Raw genomic sequence first — 14,135 nt, forward strand, 5'->3', positions numbered from 1 at the left:
CTTTTATCAATCTCGCTTGTGGAAAGGCGCGGGCCTCTCGCCTTTCGACGGTCTCCCGGTTTTGCCATGGATCGAACCACAACCTCAACCAAGCCCCCCTTCTTCTTGCCTATCGATTCGATGAGGGGCGGAAACTGCTGGATTCCCGGCCCGCGGCATCCATGACGCTCTGAACCGGCATTGGATCCTCGACGCGTTGGTCCAATTTGCGTTGGCAGGCAGGCTCAACTCGGGCGATGGAGAGGGCGAGCCGGCCTGCGTAGGACACTCCCTCACCACTATCACGGGCCAGCTCGCGTAAATTACGGCGGGCATGTCAATGTTGTCATACCTCTGCCAACCATGCGCGGCTTGCTACGCTGTCGTGTCAGCCCACCGGGCTATCCCCTGTCGCTGCCGTGGATACGCGGACTGCTCGGTGGCTTATATAAGCCCGGACACCGCGATGCGATCGAGCGCCAAGTGTTATTTGGTGGTGCCTGGAAGAAGAGGGGGGGGGGAAGCCCTTTTGCCAGGACAATTTCAGGATGCGATGCGCCCACTCCGAAGCTGTTCGGGAATGAGGGCCCCCCTTTGTCGAAATTCGATGGTTGAACGACAGCCAGATGACAGCTAGAGTTTCGATGCAATTCAGCTGACAAAGAGGAGGATTGGCGAAGACATTGAGACGCCAAATGACTGACATTGGACTGTCTCCAGGGCATACCTTGATCAAGGATGCCATCCCACTCCGGCCCATGCTGGACTTCTTCCCCCTCCCCAAAACACCAGACCAGACAAGGCTCCTTGCCATTGACACTTACAGGGCTCATGTGACACTGAAGGAACTGTCAGACGGCGAGCTGGGCTAGATTCACCGCTGCCACGCATCGGCAGGTCGCAGTTGAGGCTATCCCAGCCCCGCGTCTCTCAGCCCGGACAAGTGGTGGATATCGTCCAGGACGAGGAGGTTGCAGCGCCAGCGGCGCCATCAAAGGAGGATTCAAGGTCGGCGTTTTAACACGCACCGCAGTGTGCGCCATGTCAGCGTAACCAAGGCGGTGTTTCGAGGGGATGTAAATGAGGAACAACTGGAGAAAAAAAGCGGCGAGTTGGTGTTTTGAGGATCTTTCGATTACAGCCCATGGCTTTGAGCAACTCAATATTGTGTACGGACTCCCAGACCGTAAAAGTTCGGAGCCTCGTTGGGTTGGTGTGCCTCTGCTCTTCCTAGCCTGGGCTCGCCCGCAGCGTCTGGTCCCACGTTTCGCCCGCACGCTCAGTGTTCTCGCCCTTCGGGCTGCCCGCTGGCGTGTTAGTGCTTCGCGTGTCTTTGCCCGCTGTCTCCTTAACAGAGACCCGCTTGGCCGCTCACGCTAGTCCCAATGAGAACTAGCTCCCAGAACCCCACCAAACATAGTCCTCCTACTTACCAAATTTGCGAACACTTTTCGCCCTTCAAAAGCGGTCTCTTTGCTCGATCTCTCACTCCTCTAGACCCAGACAACGAACTTCCGTCTCGCCAATCCTATCCTCCCGACCTTCTCAGACAAACCGCCAAGATGATTATCTACAAGGTACGCTCCTTTCTGAACGCCTAAAAATCACATTACATCCAGCGGCCTACGGCGTGCTGGTGCACAGGCTGTCTGTTTTCTTCTTTTTTACCCCTCCTTCAACCCCGCCGCTGCTTTGGGGCGGGGAGGGGGTAGAAAAATAGAAAAAAAAACATCGTTGTCCTAGATATGGCAAGGGAACTCATGGGCTGACCGAACCCCGCACTCGAACAGGACATCCTCACCGGAGACGAGATCATCTCGGACTCCTACGACCTTAAGGACATCGATGGCGTCGTGTTCGAGGCCGACTGCGCCATGATCACTGAGGGCGCCGTCAGCGTCGGTGCGTGAACTCCCGTCCCGCGGCGCTTACCCCGCGCGCGCGCTCCCGGCACGAAGAGACGATATGGGATCATAGTTTCTGACAGTTTGCAGACACCGGCGCCAACGCCTCTGCTGAGGAGGCCGACGAGGGTGTTGAGGACACCGAGGTCAAGGTCAACAACATTGTCCACTCTTTCCGTTACCAGTCGACCCAGTTCGACAAGAAGAGCTTCTTGAGCTACCTCAAGGGTATGTAGACCTCGCCTCCCCTGTGCCGCCATAATCTGGGCTTATCCTGGACTCCGGCTGACGCAACCTCTCGCAGGCTACATGAAGGCTGTCAAGACCGCCCTCCAGGAGAAGAATGCTCCCGCCGAGAAGATCACCGCCTTCGAGAAGGGCGCCCAGGCCTACGTCAAGGAGAAGCTCCTCCCCAACTTCAAGGACCTGGAGTTCTACACCGGCGAGTCGATGAACCCCGACGGAATGTAAGAACCCTTCCCCGCCCTCCTCGTTGATTCGAAATTGCATACTAATCAGGCGGCAGGGTCGTCCTCCTCAACTACCGTGAGGATGGTGTCACCCCCTACATCATCGTCTGGCAGCACGGTCTCGAGGGCATGAAGGTTTAAAATCTTGACGGGGCGTTCCTGTTTTCGAGATTTTCCGTAGGTGTCGGGGCTGATTTAAACACGCCAAGACACCCTGCTATAGCGTCCATCTGCTTTGGCATATATCCCTTCAAGTCCGTAGCAAGCAAAAAAATTAAAAGTGCACTCGGTGTTGGCCGTTTTGAATGACGACCTACGACGGACCGCCCCAAATCTACGTGAACACTACCTCAGCCTCGGCTTATCCCGCAGGGTATGGCCTGGCCAGTAACAAAACGCCAGAGATGCATGCCTTGGGTAACAAATGCAACAACCCCGATGCCCAAGCCGGTCAAAACGTTGGCTTGGTTGCCAAGGGGATCGGAGGGGGCTCGTCGTCGTCGCCCTGCCCGGGTGGCGCAGCGGGTGCGCTGCTCAGCTGGGGCTTCTTCTTTGGCGGAGGAGGAGGCGGCTTCTTCTTGCCGATGGCGCTGACCAGCCCGGGCGGAGGCGACAGCGGGCTCGGGGCCGCACCAGCGTTGCCCGTCGTTCCCTCCTGCTGCTGGCCGACCCGTCCGGCGTAATGTCCGATCTTGTCGGAGATGCCGTATTTCTGGTTCAGGTTGTTCGCACTCTTGACCCCGGAAGCCACCTGTTCCCCGTGCCGCTGGCGAAAGTTGTTGAACGTCGACGCGGCGGAGCGGGCGTCGGCCATGGACACCGTGGACGGGTTCTTGTGGAAGTTGGATGCCGTGCGGAGGGCGGCCTGCTTCTGCTCCATCGTCGTGCCCTCGGCCGGGGGTGGTGGCGGGCTCGACGACTGGCCCGAAGACCTGCCCAGTTTTGCGAACCGGTTCTGCAGCTCGCCCATCTGTCCGCTCGGCGGTGAGAAGGCACCGTTCCGCGGCGGTGGTGGCGCTGGGCTGCCGGCGTTCGAGCGGGTCGGGGGTTCCGGCGCGGACTTTCCGATTCCCAGAGCCGGCACCGATACGCCCGCCGCTCCCAGCCTGTTCATCGCATTCTGGTTCAGATAGCCGCCGGATGCTGCTGGCGCGGGCGGCGCAGGCGATGTGACGGACGTTGCGGACGGCGTCCTGGGCGGGAGTCGGGGGGGAAGACTCGGGGGCGGTGGCCGTGCGGCGGCTTGGCCAGGAGACGGCGTTCTGCCGTCGGCGCCATCCTTCCTTCCGGGCGGCGGCGGTAGATGGGATGTTGAGAGGCCCGTTGTATTTACGCGGTATGGGCGAGGAGGCGCCTCTTCCTCCTCTTCCTGCTGCTGCTGCTGCTGCTGCCGACTCGGATCTTCATAAGGCGGCGGCGGGGCCCCGGGCGATGTTGCGTTCGAGCGCGGAGGCGGTGCACCGGGGACGCGCTTGGGTGGTGGTGCGAAGGTCGAAGGATCCTTCAAAGATGAAAGCGGCGGGGCGACACGGTCCTCCTTATCGTCGTCCTTGTTCCTGCCCAACAGCCCGTTCTGTGTACCGGCGGTCAGTCGGCCTCAATTGCGTGCTCGCACCTTGTCGAGACGGTGACATACCACTTGGCCCTTGAAGGTAGTGCCCGCCTTCTCAGGGTGCCAGCCATTTTTCATAAAGTTCCCAAAGTTGGACATGTTTGACGGGGGCCTTTTTCCGAACGCGAATCGTTCGATAGAATGGTGAGCCAGGTGGTGTTGAGGGAAGGCCGGAGCGGGTGGAAAGGGGAGAAATCGTACTGTCGTGCAATTAATGTAACGGCCGGTGGAGGTCCATATTGTCTCCAGCTGCTGTGGCACTCTCCGTCAGCGCTCCATCCCGGTCCTGCGTGACGTCTGCAGCGTGGCAATGAAAAGACGACAGGCGTCCCGCCCCGCTGCTGAATCGCCAAAATAGGGGTGTTCCGGCGCACGGGTGCTATGAGTTGTAGGTGCACCACACGCTAGACACCTTGCGATTCAGGCCCAAATGTACCCCCCTCCCTCCCTCCCCATCGCACTTCTTCCCTCCCGAATACCAACCAAATATTGACTTTCGTCGCGTCAGCGTCAGACGCGTCTTCCGGACCGCAAAGTCGCACCCCTCCCCCGACCACGACCCCCTTCCAACAGACCATTCGGAAGCCTTCGGCCATCATGGCCCAACCGAACATCATCGACGTTGAGCTTTTGACGGAACACCTTGGGTATGCACCGATTGTGAGTTGAGACCCTTTTGAGTCCCCGCCGACGCATCATGCGAACCACCCAGGGCACTAACACAGCCGCAGTCGCTGCTCGACAGCATCATCAACAATGTCAACGCAGTGGCCGACAAGACGCTCGACCGCGTCGAACAGGGCCTCTCGAGAGCGCCCCCGAAAGCACTCGGGTTCGAGAAGGCGCTGAAGCAGAGGAAGCCTCCCCCGGGTGCGTCGGTCGACGTCGAGGAGACGGCGAAGCTCGAAATCATCGACGGCGTCCACAAGCTCGAGACTCTGCTGTGTGCGGCCATCGACAAGAACTTTGACAAGTACGAGCTCTACGTGATGCGGAACATCCTCGGCATCCAGCCCAGCCACCGCAATTGGATGCGCCTCGCCCACTACAACGGTCTCGAGTTCGACGTCGCCCGCGAGGACGCACCCACGAGGGAGAGCGTGGACGCGCTCAGGAAGAAGCTGCAGGCGAGCCAGCGGCTGAACGTGATGCTGCACGCGGAGCAGGCCAAGAACGCGGCGCTGCTGGCGAAGCTGCGCGGGGTCATGGGCGGTAAGCCCGCCGGCCCGCGGGCTTCGCTGGTGGAGGTCAAGGTCGAGGGGGCGGACGACGGGGCGCCGCTCCAGTTCCTACGCGAAAGAGGTGATCTCGCCGAGGGTGACTCCAAGACGCCGCTCACGACGACGACGGCGTTCAACATGTCGCAGCTGCAGGCGCTACGGGCGCTGTCGACGTCGCTGCGTAACATCATGCCGGACCTGAAGGACCCGTCCGACATCGAGGATGGGCTGGAAAAGAACAAGAGTTGGAGACGGGAGAGGATGGAGTACGTCGAGAGTGCGACACGAAAGCATCTCGAGCACGTGCGAGGTTTGGAGTTGGGGAAGGACGGCGAGGTCCGCGACGGCGAGTGGCAGGGCGAGGGGAGGAAGTTTGCCATGGGCGAGGTCGAGGGGCTGGAACGCGTGGTTTCTGCGCTGGGGGCAGGGTCAGAAGAGTCTGCCGAGCAAGACGATCCCGATGCGATGGATGAATCATGAGGTCAATGTCATGGACGAGCACTTTGGGAGAAGAATCCGGCCGGCTGCTGGTATCATCGCAACACTGCTGCGGAGACAAGCCTCCTTCGATACTCCACGGCATGTACGCACACGCCTCTTGGCGATCGACGGCTTGAGTGGCCTACCTCCTGTGTGAGGCGCCCACCAGCTCCGACTCGACTCGACCCGGGACAACAGAAGGGGGTCCGACACAGCCCAACATCTCAATCGGCGACAGGTCTCCACGGAAATAGCACTACTGCTCACCAGTACCAGTCGACCATGTTAGTGGTTGAACGGCAGCACAGTCCCACCACACAGGAGGAGGAGACCGTCAGTATTGCCATCTCCACCCGCTGCGATATCACAGGGGCGAGGGGCGATTTAGGCCGGCGCCGATTTGAAGCAAGCCGAGTAGATATCGGTTCAGCCTCAAGGCACGCAAGCCGAATCAGACATGTTCCGAGCAGCCGGGTTGGCATGGTGGTTGGGTCTTGTGTAAGGCTCGTTGCGTCCGGCTCACTAGTTGAGAAGACGCCAAAAAACCATGGTGATGCGATACCACGAGGACGACACATTATGTACAAAGACGGGAAATCAACGCTTCACACATTACAAAAACAAAGCTCGGGATAGGGTGCAAGGCCAGCCTTGGAACACTGAGCCTGCGAAACAAAACTTTCGCCGGAGGGCATCGAAGTTTCCATGCCAAGTACGGCCAAGGGCCTGTTGGCTCAGCGGCACTTGGCTGGAATCCTGGGGTCGATTAGTGGTAATCCAGGGGGGGTTGTTATTCTCGAGAAAGAGGGCCAGGGCGTTGAGTTTGAATGAAAGGCAGGGGGGGGGGGGGGGGGGGAGGGGCATGTGCTTGGAACACAATCTGGCCAGGCAGTAAGCGCTCATTGCACACGATAGTCGTTAGGCATGTAGTGGCCATCGATAGCATCAAGTCCCATAATGACGCAGTTTGCTACTTGTGGCATCGTTGATTGTGTCTTCTTGGTGAATGCCGAGGGAGTGACAGGTTTAAGGCTTTCCATGAGCAGGGTTCGCGTCCAAGAGACATGGTGATCTTGCGGCCTAAACAGGCTGGCTGCTGAAAGCACAGTATCTTGTCGAAAGAACCATGTCATCGGGTTTTCACGGATGAAAGCATGTTGATTGGTGAACGCGAGTCAATTCACACCGCGTGCGGGGCTGTCGATATCTTCTGCCCCGGACCCCGGGCCCACTCCCGGATCGGAAGGCCGGTGTCAGGTAGATGTCGGCCCGCTACATGCCGGGAAGACGGACATCTCGGGAAGATGCGGTTGGTGGAGACCGCGTCTGCTTGACGTCTCCTCTGGGCTTGGAATTCATCACTACCCCGCATTCTATCATACAGCAGCACAGCAACCGGCGAACACACGTCCAAAATAACCCTCACGCACCTGGCGCGATAATGAGCTGGTATCGACGAGGCGGCGACGTGCCAGCCCGGTCGGCATTGAGCGAGGTTCAAACCTGTCCTCCAACCCCCCCCCCCCCCCCCCCCCCTTCCTCGGCATCATTGTTCAACCCAGTCAACGAACAAGATTGTCTGCCTCGCATAGTCCCGGCTACCCTCGCAGCGAAGACAGCATGGTTACAGGGGAGAGGGAGAACGGAGTTGAACAGCTTACCGACCTCGCCTTTGCACCTACTCTTCTGGGAGTAGCTCCGCATGCCCGTACAACATCGCGATTGACCTCGCTAGACGGCTTCACCGCATCACAAGGCAGCTCCCCAGGACAAATCCTCGAATGCTACGCTGGCTCGTCGTTTTCGTGGGCGTCATCCAAGCATCTCAGTCTTGGCGTGCATGTTTATCAACCGCTGACCCCTCACCTTTTGCTCGGCTGAGTTTGCCCGGCCTCGGGAATGCATCCATATGCGCTGATGGGATGTGTATAAAAGCATGCCGTGTCGGCTGCCAATGAACTCGATCAAGGGGGTGTTCCACGACTCCAAAGCACTGAAAGAATAAAGCCGGCCATGATGAAGCTTACCGTTGCCCTCGTCCTCGCCCCGCTTGTTGCCGTATCTGCTCTGCGGCCGGGTGGTGATAGGGCACCGCGTGATGACAAGGTCAGCTATGACGGCTACCAGGTGTACCGTGTGTCGACAGCCAACGCGCCGAGAGATCTTTCGCGATTGAGCTCGTTCCCGACCATTGACCAAAACGGCTTCGTTGAGGTGGCGGTCCCTCCCCATGAGATCGATACCTTCAAGTCGCTGGACCTCGACAAGCAGCTCTTGGACGAGGACCTCGGCAGGCTGATCAAAGCTGAGGCCACGGCCGAGAAGCCCCCGTTCCTGACCAAGCGCGGCGAGCTGCCCTCGTTGAGCTGGTTTGACTCGTATCACGCCTACGACGACCACGTCCAGTACTGGAAGGACCTCCACGCCGCATTCCCGGACAACTCGGAGTGGCTGGACATTGGGTCGTCGTACGAGGGCCGCAATATCTTTGGGCTCCGTCTTTGGGGCGGCGAAGACACGGGGGTCAAGCCCATCGTCCTATGGCACGGCACCGTCCACGCCAGAGAATGGATCACGACGCTGGTGCGTCTGTCTCGAATACTCGGGAGACGAAAAGGGGGGAGTTTGCTGACACAGACCCGCAGACCGTCGAGTACCTGACCTACCAGCTCATCGACGGATACAAATCCGGAGACCAGAACGTCACGGCCTTCTTCGACGCCTACGACTTTTACATTGTGCCCTTCCACAACCCCGACGGTAAGTTGTACAACGCGGGCCACATGCCGGACGCTTTTTCCTGACCAACCCGCCAGGCTTTGTGTACAGCCAGACCACGGATCGGCTCTGGCGCAAGAACCGCCAGCCGCGCTCCAACACGACGTGCGTCGGCACCGACGGCAACCGCAACTGGAACTACGAGTGGGACTACCCCGTCGTGGGCGGCATCGTTTCCACCAACCCCTGCGACGAGATCTTCCGCGGCCGGTGCCCCGGCGACACGCCCGAGAACATTGCCCTCTCGGCCCTCTCCCGCGAGCTGGCCGCCAAGCCCGGCGGCATCCGCCTCTTCATCGACTGGCACAGCTACTCGCAGCTCATCCTGCTCCCCTGGGGCTTCTCGTGCGAGCCCGAGGTCCTGCCCGAGAACCTGCAGGCGCAGCGCGACGTCGGCGCCGGGTATGCGGCCGCCATCAAGGCGACGAGCGGGGAGGAGTACCAGGTCGGCCCCTCGTGCGAGGTCCTGTACAACTCGACCGGGTCCGCGAGGGACTTCCACCACGGCGCGCTCAACGCGACGTACTCGTGGAGTGTCGAACTGAGGCCCAAGAGCGGGTCGGGCGGGTCTGGGTTCATCTTGCCGCCCGAGTTCATCCTGCCGACGGGCAAGGAGCACTGGGAGGGCATTAAGTACGTCCTCGGCGTGGTCGGTTAAGGGGGTGGCACGATGTGTTGAGCCTCTGGCGTTTTCGAGTGTGGACTCGGTTAGCATGGAGGCATGTCAGATTTAGGCTCTAGCTCGGGGGTCTCTTGGGAAATTCCTTGTGTGTCGTAATCGAAATGAGGAAACCGGCGAGTTGTCCAAGATCTCACTCAGCTCGACGAGCAGGATACAAGAACAGACAAGGGGGGGGGGGGGGGCTCCGGGTCGTCAGTAGATAGCTAACCACATAAAGCAGCGGGCAGTGTACATACAAATCATAGTCACTTGCAAGTGTATCCATTGATTGACATTGTGTCAGGCCTGAAGACGCTGCTCTGGCCCATTGAAACCTGCTTTGCGAATGAACCCAAGTTCTTCGGCCCCTGGGCGTCGTTCTCGGACCATCGCGAGCTCAATGCGAAGCAAGTGATTTTGTTTGACGGTTTGTTCTGTTATACACATCTACGTTTATCTACTTAATTGTACAGAGGCGGGCGCCCGGCCTCCCGTGGGCCATCCCACACCCTAGGTATCAAAACAGCTCGTAATCCTTGGCGGCAGCCCAGAACCCGTGGCTCCAGTATCGTCCGCCCTTGTTCCCCGCCGCCGCCTGGGGTCGGGCCTGCTTGCGAACCGTGTCGACCAACATCTTGGCGCCGTCCCAGTCCTGCCTCCGGATCAGCTCCCGCAACAGGGGCTCCAGCAGCGGGAGCGCAGGCCAGATACCCCAGTCGTCCAGATCGTACACGATCTCCAGCGCGCTGTCCAGGTCGCCGGCGCGGTGGTAGTGCTTGATGACGCTCTCCCAGAAGACGCGGTCCGTCAGGGCGCGCGTGCGGGACCGGCGGTCGGCGACGAGGGCGCGGAGGGAGTCGAGGTCCGGCCGCTCGCGGTTGGCGTAGTACTCGACCAGGATCGTGCAGATCTCGGTCGACGGCTGCATGCCGGTGCTGCGCAGCTGGGCGAGAACGGCGGCCACCGAGTGCTCCGCGGCGTCGCCGGCCTTGACGAGGACGTGGAGCATCTTGGCGAACGCCTCCTGGTTGGGCTCGATGCCGCAGGCGGCCATCTCCGAGAAGACCTTGTCGATGGTCTCCCGCTGCTCCGCGGGCGTCTGGTCGGGCAGATCCTCGAGGGCCGCCTCGAGGATGATTGTGAAGGTGGCGGCGTCGGGGGCCAAGCCTGCGCTCCGCATGCTGGAGAGGATCCTGTCCGCCTCGTCGGAGGCGCCCTTCTTGAGCATCCGCGCCAGGAGCATGTTGTACGTGAAGATGTTGGGCTCGATGCCCCTCTCTATCGCCCACGCCAGCACCGCGCGGATCACCTCCATGCGGTCCTGCTTGAGCAGCCCGGAGATGGCCGCGTTCACACTCGCGATCCCGGGTTCGACCGCGGTGCTCTGAGTGCCCTTCTTCACGGCCGTGTTCCACACCGTCTCCATCTCCTTCAACGCCGCCAGCCCCGCCTTTTCGTGGCTCAGATGGCCAAGCGCCGCTATCCTGGTCGTCCAGATGTGCTCGTCCAGCCTCACCCCCGACGCCGTGATGGAGGCCCACAGCTTCTCGATCGGGTCCAGCCGCCTGGCTTGCTTCCAGCCCTTCATCATCGACGTGTAGGTCCTGATCGTCGGTGCGGACTCCACCTCCCTCATGTACGCCAACACGTTGGCAGTCATCTTGGAGAAGCCCTCGGCGTCCACGGCCCATTTGCTGCAGGTGAGGAACAGGATGTAGTCGAGCAGCTCGGGGGAGTCGCGCAGTCTCTGGGCGCGGTGGGCGTCGTTCGCAGGATCGATGAGGTCCCTCCAGGCCTGCTGCGCCGCCGCGTGGTCGTTCGAACGGAATGCCACGTCGAACCGCTTGTGCCACTGAGCATACGAGAAGAGCCCCGGCGACCGGGCACGGTTCGGGCTGCTCTCGACGGGAGGCGTGCCCGGCTCTTTCCAGGCCTCGTGTGTCATTCGCGTCACCCGCCAGTCTGCCCTGGGCTGGACGTGGCTCCACAGTTCGGGGTAGCCCTCAAACATCTGACGCAGCATCTCCTGGTCGAATCGCTTCACGATGGGGTCCAATGCTTCCAGCAGCGGCTGCGCCTCCTCCTTCGCCCTGGTCAGCATGTGCCTGGACTCGGAGAGCAGGACGAACGTGGTCACGAGGGCGGCGCCGCTGCCCCGCAGCTCGTTGATTGCAAACAAGGGGAACAGGGCGCGGAAGAGCCTGACGGGCTGCTCGACCCCTCGCATGTCGGGCCTGGTGGTGAGCCAGAACTTTGCCTCCGAGGCCAAGCCGCTGTTGGCGCGCCTCATGCCCGAAAAGTGTTTCCAGCATTCCACAAGATCGTCCAGCAGCCGTTCCTCGACGCACCGGGTCCCCGACCCGGACGGGGACGACACTATTGCCCGCAGGAGGCTGTTTATGAGCTCCAATCTCTTCACCACTCTCAAGTTGCCCAGGTCGGCGTAGACCTTGCAGATTCCGGCAGTGCTGGGCAGGTCCGCATTGTCGATATTCGAAAACTTGACATTCGCGATCTGGTGTACGGCCAGGGTTGCTTTCGTCTTGACAACCGTTGGCAACGGGGAGCCCGAAGCCCGTAATGCCGGAAGAATTCTCGTCGATATCAGCTCGTATGTTTTTACTGCAACCTCCGCCTCGGGCAGCCCCTTCTTGTTCTGCGTGATCGTGTCGAGTTCGTCGGCGAGCCGGTAGAGCTGGTTGACATCTTGGCTCGTCACCGGCGACGCCCGCGGTTCGCTGCTGATGGTCTCTTCGAAGAGGTCCAGCGCCCTCTGCCTCGCGCTCTGGTCGCCGTCGGCGCTGCGTTTCGGCGGTATGTTATATGGCCTGACGTGCCGAGGCTGGGCCGTCGGTCTCGCGGGGTTCGCGGTCGCGGTGGTGGTGGCGGCGGCGGCGGCGGCGGCTGGAAAGCTCGCGGTCGAACTCGGTCGGATCGTTCCGAGGGTCGCTGCGCTGGGCAGAAGCCTCGGACGGCACTGGGCGCATACCGTCCTCGACGCCAGCATGGCGTCTGGTAGAGCGAGCGTGTTGAGGTCTTGGGAGCGGCGGTAGTTTTGGTGATGCAAAAAATCCAACGTCCCCCCCCGTGGGAAAAGTTACCGGCAACGGGGGGATCAGCACGCCGATTTGGCGGCCCGAGACCCCTGCCCACCTCCGTCACAAAAGCTTGGGCCACCCCTCACCAGCATGAGCAGTGTGCAGATGAAAGCATGAGACACGCCATTGCACAACAAGCTGATCGGGTACGAAAGTCGCATTCGTCTTCACGGGATCGCGAGGCTATGAAGAGTCCATCCGTAGGATTCAAACGCGAAAATGGCAGTCATCAATTTAGTCCAGTGGGTATATGTATATATATGTATGTCCCCTTCGCTCCCATCCCTCGTCCCGACCCCAATCAACACGCGTCGAGACCCTACATCTTGGAGATGGTGGCCTCAAACTTGCCGTCGATTTCTCGGATCTTCTGCGCCGAGCGCTCATATCCAGGCTCCTTCTTGAGTCGGTCAATGTACTCAAACACGCGCGGGTGCGCTGCCCGGGCGGAACCGCCGGGCCAGCTGCCCAGCGTGTCGAAACGGGGCTCCGCCGCGATGAGGGCGAAGCTGAGGAGGATGTCGGCGGCCGACAGGTGCTCGCCGCAGAGGTACTTGCCGCCGTTGGGCGACGTCTCGAGCATCTGGTCGATCAGGGCAAGGTGCTTCTTGGCATTGGGGAAGACCATCATGCTGAAGATCTTGTTGGCGACCACCGAAGTGATGGGGCGCACAAAGAAGGGCACGTTGTCGGATTTGAGGGCTGGACGCGTGAGCTACCGTGTTCCGACTACACGAACAAGGTAGGGAGGCGGGGGGGGGGGGGGGGGGGGGGACGTTGCTCACCTCCAATGACAAGAGACAGAGTCAGGACAGGCAGCAGACTTCCCTCGACGTAGTGGAGGAGGTACTGGCACCTCGAGTACCCCTCCGTCTCGCCACCCAGCTTTCCCTCCTGGCCATCCTTCCACTTCTTGGGAATGAGGTTGGTGTCCTGGCCAAAGTGCTCGCACAGGTACTGGGTCATGTAGCCGCTCTCGGCCAGCGTGATGGACTCGCCAGAGCCGGTGGGGAAGATGTCAATCACGGGCGACTTGCCCAAGGGATGGATCTTGGCGAGCTCGGGGGGCGCCAGGAGGGTCTGCTTGTTCCGATGGAAGACCTCGACCTCGTAGTCGACCTTGAGCTCCTCGAGGAGCCACAGGATGTTCTGTGCTCTGGACTGTTCAAGCCTGAGATGATTGTGAGCGCGGCTACTAGTGACGGAGGCTACGGGGCCGGCTCACCAGTAGAGCTTGACCTTGGGCTTCTGCTCGGACGTCATGGCGCCGACGTTTCGTGGTGTATTTCTTGGGATCTTCTCACGATGTCACGACTTGGAAGATGGTCAGCCCCGCGATACGTTTAAACAACAGCTTGTCACAAATCAATGCTTCGTGATGGAGCCACGGGGGTTCGCCGTGGTTGTGTCACTCATTTTATACGTCACTAGCTCTTCGGATGGCAAAGCACCCGGGCCCACCGACCTCACGTTTGGTTGCAAAGCACTTGGACCTGCCGTGCCGTCACAGCAGCACTTTCACCGGGACGAGTCTCCACAATTTAGGCTTGCCTCGGCGTCGATACCTCGGCATCGCCATGGGAGTAGGACCGACTATGCTCAGAAAATGCAAATCATCCATCCATTCCCCAGTCGGCAGGATCAGCGGGCAACATGTGTACCACCTACTACTGGGTGGTGCATCTTGTTCGAAATGCGATCGTTTGCTTGCTTGGCTGATGTTTCCCAGGAGTTCACGGCAGGATGGATGCATTTGCCAGCCAGAGCACGCAACGTCAAGCTGCAACGCAGAAACAACAGCAGCGTACGCCGGTTGCATGGCGTGCCTCGAAAGCCAGCCAATCCAATTGGGTCGTGGAGCGAAGAAATATTTTTCAACAACGAAACGAGACCAAAAAACGATGTGAGCGTCAACGACAAGATTCGAACTTGC

General features: G+C 60.3%; 6 protein-coding genes across 6 annotated transcripts; 3 read left to right on the forward strand and 3 right to left on the reverse strand.

Annotated features, from left to right (window-relative positions):
* Positions 1 to 1,541: 1,541 nt before the first annotated feature.
* CDEST_01227 (Putative translationally controlled tumor protein) lies at positions 1,542 to 2,494 on the forward strand (the record flags this gene model as incomplete). The annotated part of the gene is made up of 5 exons (XM_062917386.1): positions 1,542 to 1,556; positions 1,770 to 1,881; positions 1,974 to 2,111; positions 2,188 to 2,350; positions 2,410 to 2,494. 5 exons carry the CDS (start codon positions 1,542 to 1,544, stop codon positions 2,492 to 2,494), a joined length of 513 nt encoding a protein of 170 aa, XP_062773437.1.
* A 303-nt stretch (positions 2,495 to 2,797) lies between these two features.
* On the reverse strand, positions 2,798 to 4,160 carry CDEST_01228 (uncharacterized protein). Its single transcript, XM_062917387.1, has 2 exons — positions 3,990 to 4,160; positions 2,798 to 3,926 (listed from the first exon to the last, which is right to left on the reverse strand). The coding sequence occupies exons 1-2, from the start codon at positions 4,062 to 4,064 to the stop codon at positions 2,805 to 2,807; spliced, it is 1,197 nt and encodes a 398-aa protein (XP_062773438.1). The 5' UTR covers positions 4,065 to 4,160; the 3' UTR covers positions 2,798 to 2,804.
* Positions 4,161 to 4,346: 186 nt separating this feature from the next.
* On the forward strand, positions 4,347 to 6,494 carry CDEST_01229 (Putative centromere protein Mis12; the record flags this gene model as incomplete). The annotated part of the gene is made up of 3 exons (XM_062917388.1): positions 4,347 to 4,353; positions 4,474 to 4,625; positions 4,697 to 6,494. The coding sequence occupies 3 exons, from the start codon at positions 4,347 to 4,349 to the stop codon at positions 5,663 to 5,665; spliced, it is 1,128 nt and encodes a 375-aa protein (XP_062773439.1). The 3' UTR covers positions 5,666 to 6,494.
* Positions 6,495 to 7,428: 934 nt separating this feature from the next.
* CDEST_01230 (Putative peptidase M14, carboxypeptidase A) lies at positions 7,429 to 9,294 on the forward strand. Its single transcript, XM_062917389.1, has 3 exons — positions 7,429 to 8,248; positions 8,311 to 8,425; positions 8,482 to 9,294. The coding sequence occupies exons 1-3, from the start codon at positions 7,679 to 7,681 to the stop codon at positions 9,099 to 9,101; spliced, it is 1,305 nt and encodes a 434-aa protein (XP_062773440.1). The 5' UTR covers positions 7,429 to 7,678; the 3' UTR covers positions 9,102 to 9,294.
* A 229-nt stretch (positions 9,295 to 9,523) lies between these two features.
* On the reverse strand, positions 9,524 to 12,387 carry CDEST_01231 (Putative tetratricopeptide-like helical domain superfamily). The gene has a single exon (XM_062917390.1). It carries the CDS (start codon positions 12,109 to 12,111, stop codon positions 9,622 to 9,624), a length of 2,490 nt encoding a protein of 829 aa, XP_062773441.1. The 5' UTR covers positions 12,112 to 12,387; the 3' UTR covers positions 9,524 to 9,621.
* A 36-nt stretch (positions 12,388 to 12,423) lies between these two features.
* On the reverse strand, positions 12,424 to 13,613 carry CDEST_01232 (Putative glutathione S-transferase, Thioredoxin-like superfamily, glutathione transferase family). The gene is made up of 3 exons (XM_062917391.1): positions 13,428 to 13,613; positions 12,988 to 13,373; positions 12,424 to 12,904 (listed from the first exon to the last, which is right to left on the reverse strand). Exons 1-3 carry the CDS (start codon positions 13,463 to 13,465, stop codon positions 12,522 to 12,524), a joined length of 807 nt encoding a protein of 268 aa, XP_062773442.1. The 5' UTR covers positions 13,466 to 13,613; the 3' UTR covers positions 12,424 to 12,521.
* Between the last annotated feature and the right edge of the window lie 522 nt (positions 13,614 to 14,135).

Source organism: Colletotrichum destructivum, chromosome 1 (assembly GCF_034447905.1).
Source record: "Colletotrichum destructivum chromosome 1, complete sequence".
NCBI lineage: Eukaryota > Fungi > Ascomycota > Sordariomycetes > Glomerellales > Glomerellaceae > Colletotrichum > Colletotrichum destructivum.

What these genes read in the sequence shown, in the direction of transcription:
- CDEST_01232 (XM_062917391.1), bottom strand. Translation starts at nt 13,465, where the DNA reads ATGACGTCCGAGCAGAAGCCCAAGGTCAAGCTCTACTG. An exon ending in CCCAAGGTCAAGCTCTACTG is followed by an intron (nt 13,374 to 13,427) that starts GTGAGCCGGCCC and finishes CAATCATCTCAG; the next exon opens with GCTTGAACAGTCCAGAGCAC. An exon ending in TCTGTCTCTTGTCATTGGAG is followed by an intron (nt 12,905 to 12,987) that starts GTGAGCAACGTC and finishes TCACGCGTCCAG; the next exon opens with CCCTCAAATCCGACAACGTG.
- CDEST_01231 (XM_062917390.1), bottom strand. Translation starts at nt 12,111, where the DNA reads ATGCTGGCGTCGAGGACGGTATGCGCCCAGTGCCGTCCGAGGCTTCTG.
- CDEST_01228 (XM_062917387.1), bottom strand. Translation starts at nt 4,064, where the DNA reads ATGTCCAACTTTGGGAACTTTATGAAAAATGGCTGGCACCCTGAGAAG. An exon ending in CTACCTTCAAGGGCCAAGTG is followed by an intron (nt 3,927 to 3,989) that starts GTATGTCACCGT and finishes GCCGGTACACAG; the next exon opens with AACGGGCTGTTGGGCAGGAA.
- CDEST_01230 (XM_062917389.1), top strand. Translation starts at nt 7,679, where the DNA reads ATGATGAAGCTTACCGTTGCCCTCGTCCTCGCCCCGCTTGTTGCCGTA. An exon ending in GAGAATGGATCACGACGCTG is followed by an intron (nt 8,249 to 8,310) that starts GTGCGTCTGTCT and finishes ACAGACCCGCAG; the next exon opens with ACCGTCGAGTACCTGACCTA. An exon ending in GCCCTTCCACAACCCCGACG is followed by an intron (nt 8,426 to 8,481) that starts GTAAGTTGTACA and finishes CCAACCCGCCAG; the next exon opens with GCTTTGTGTACAGCCAGACC.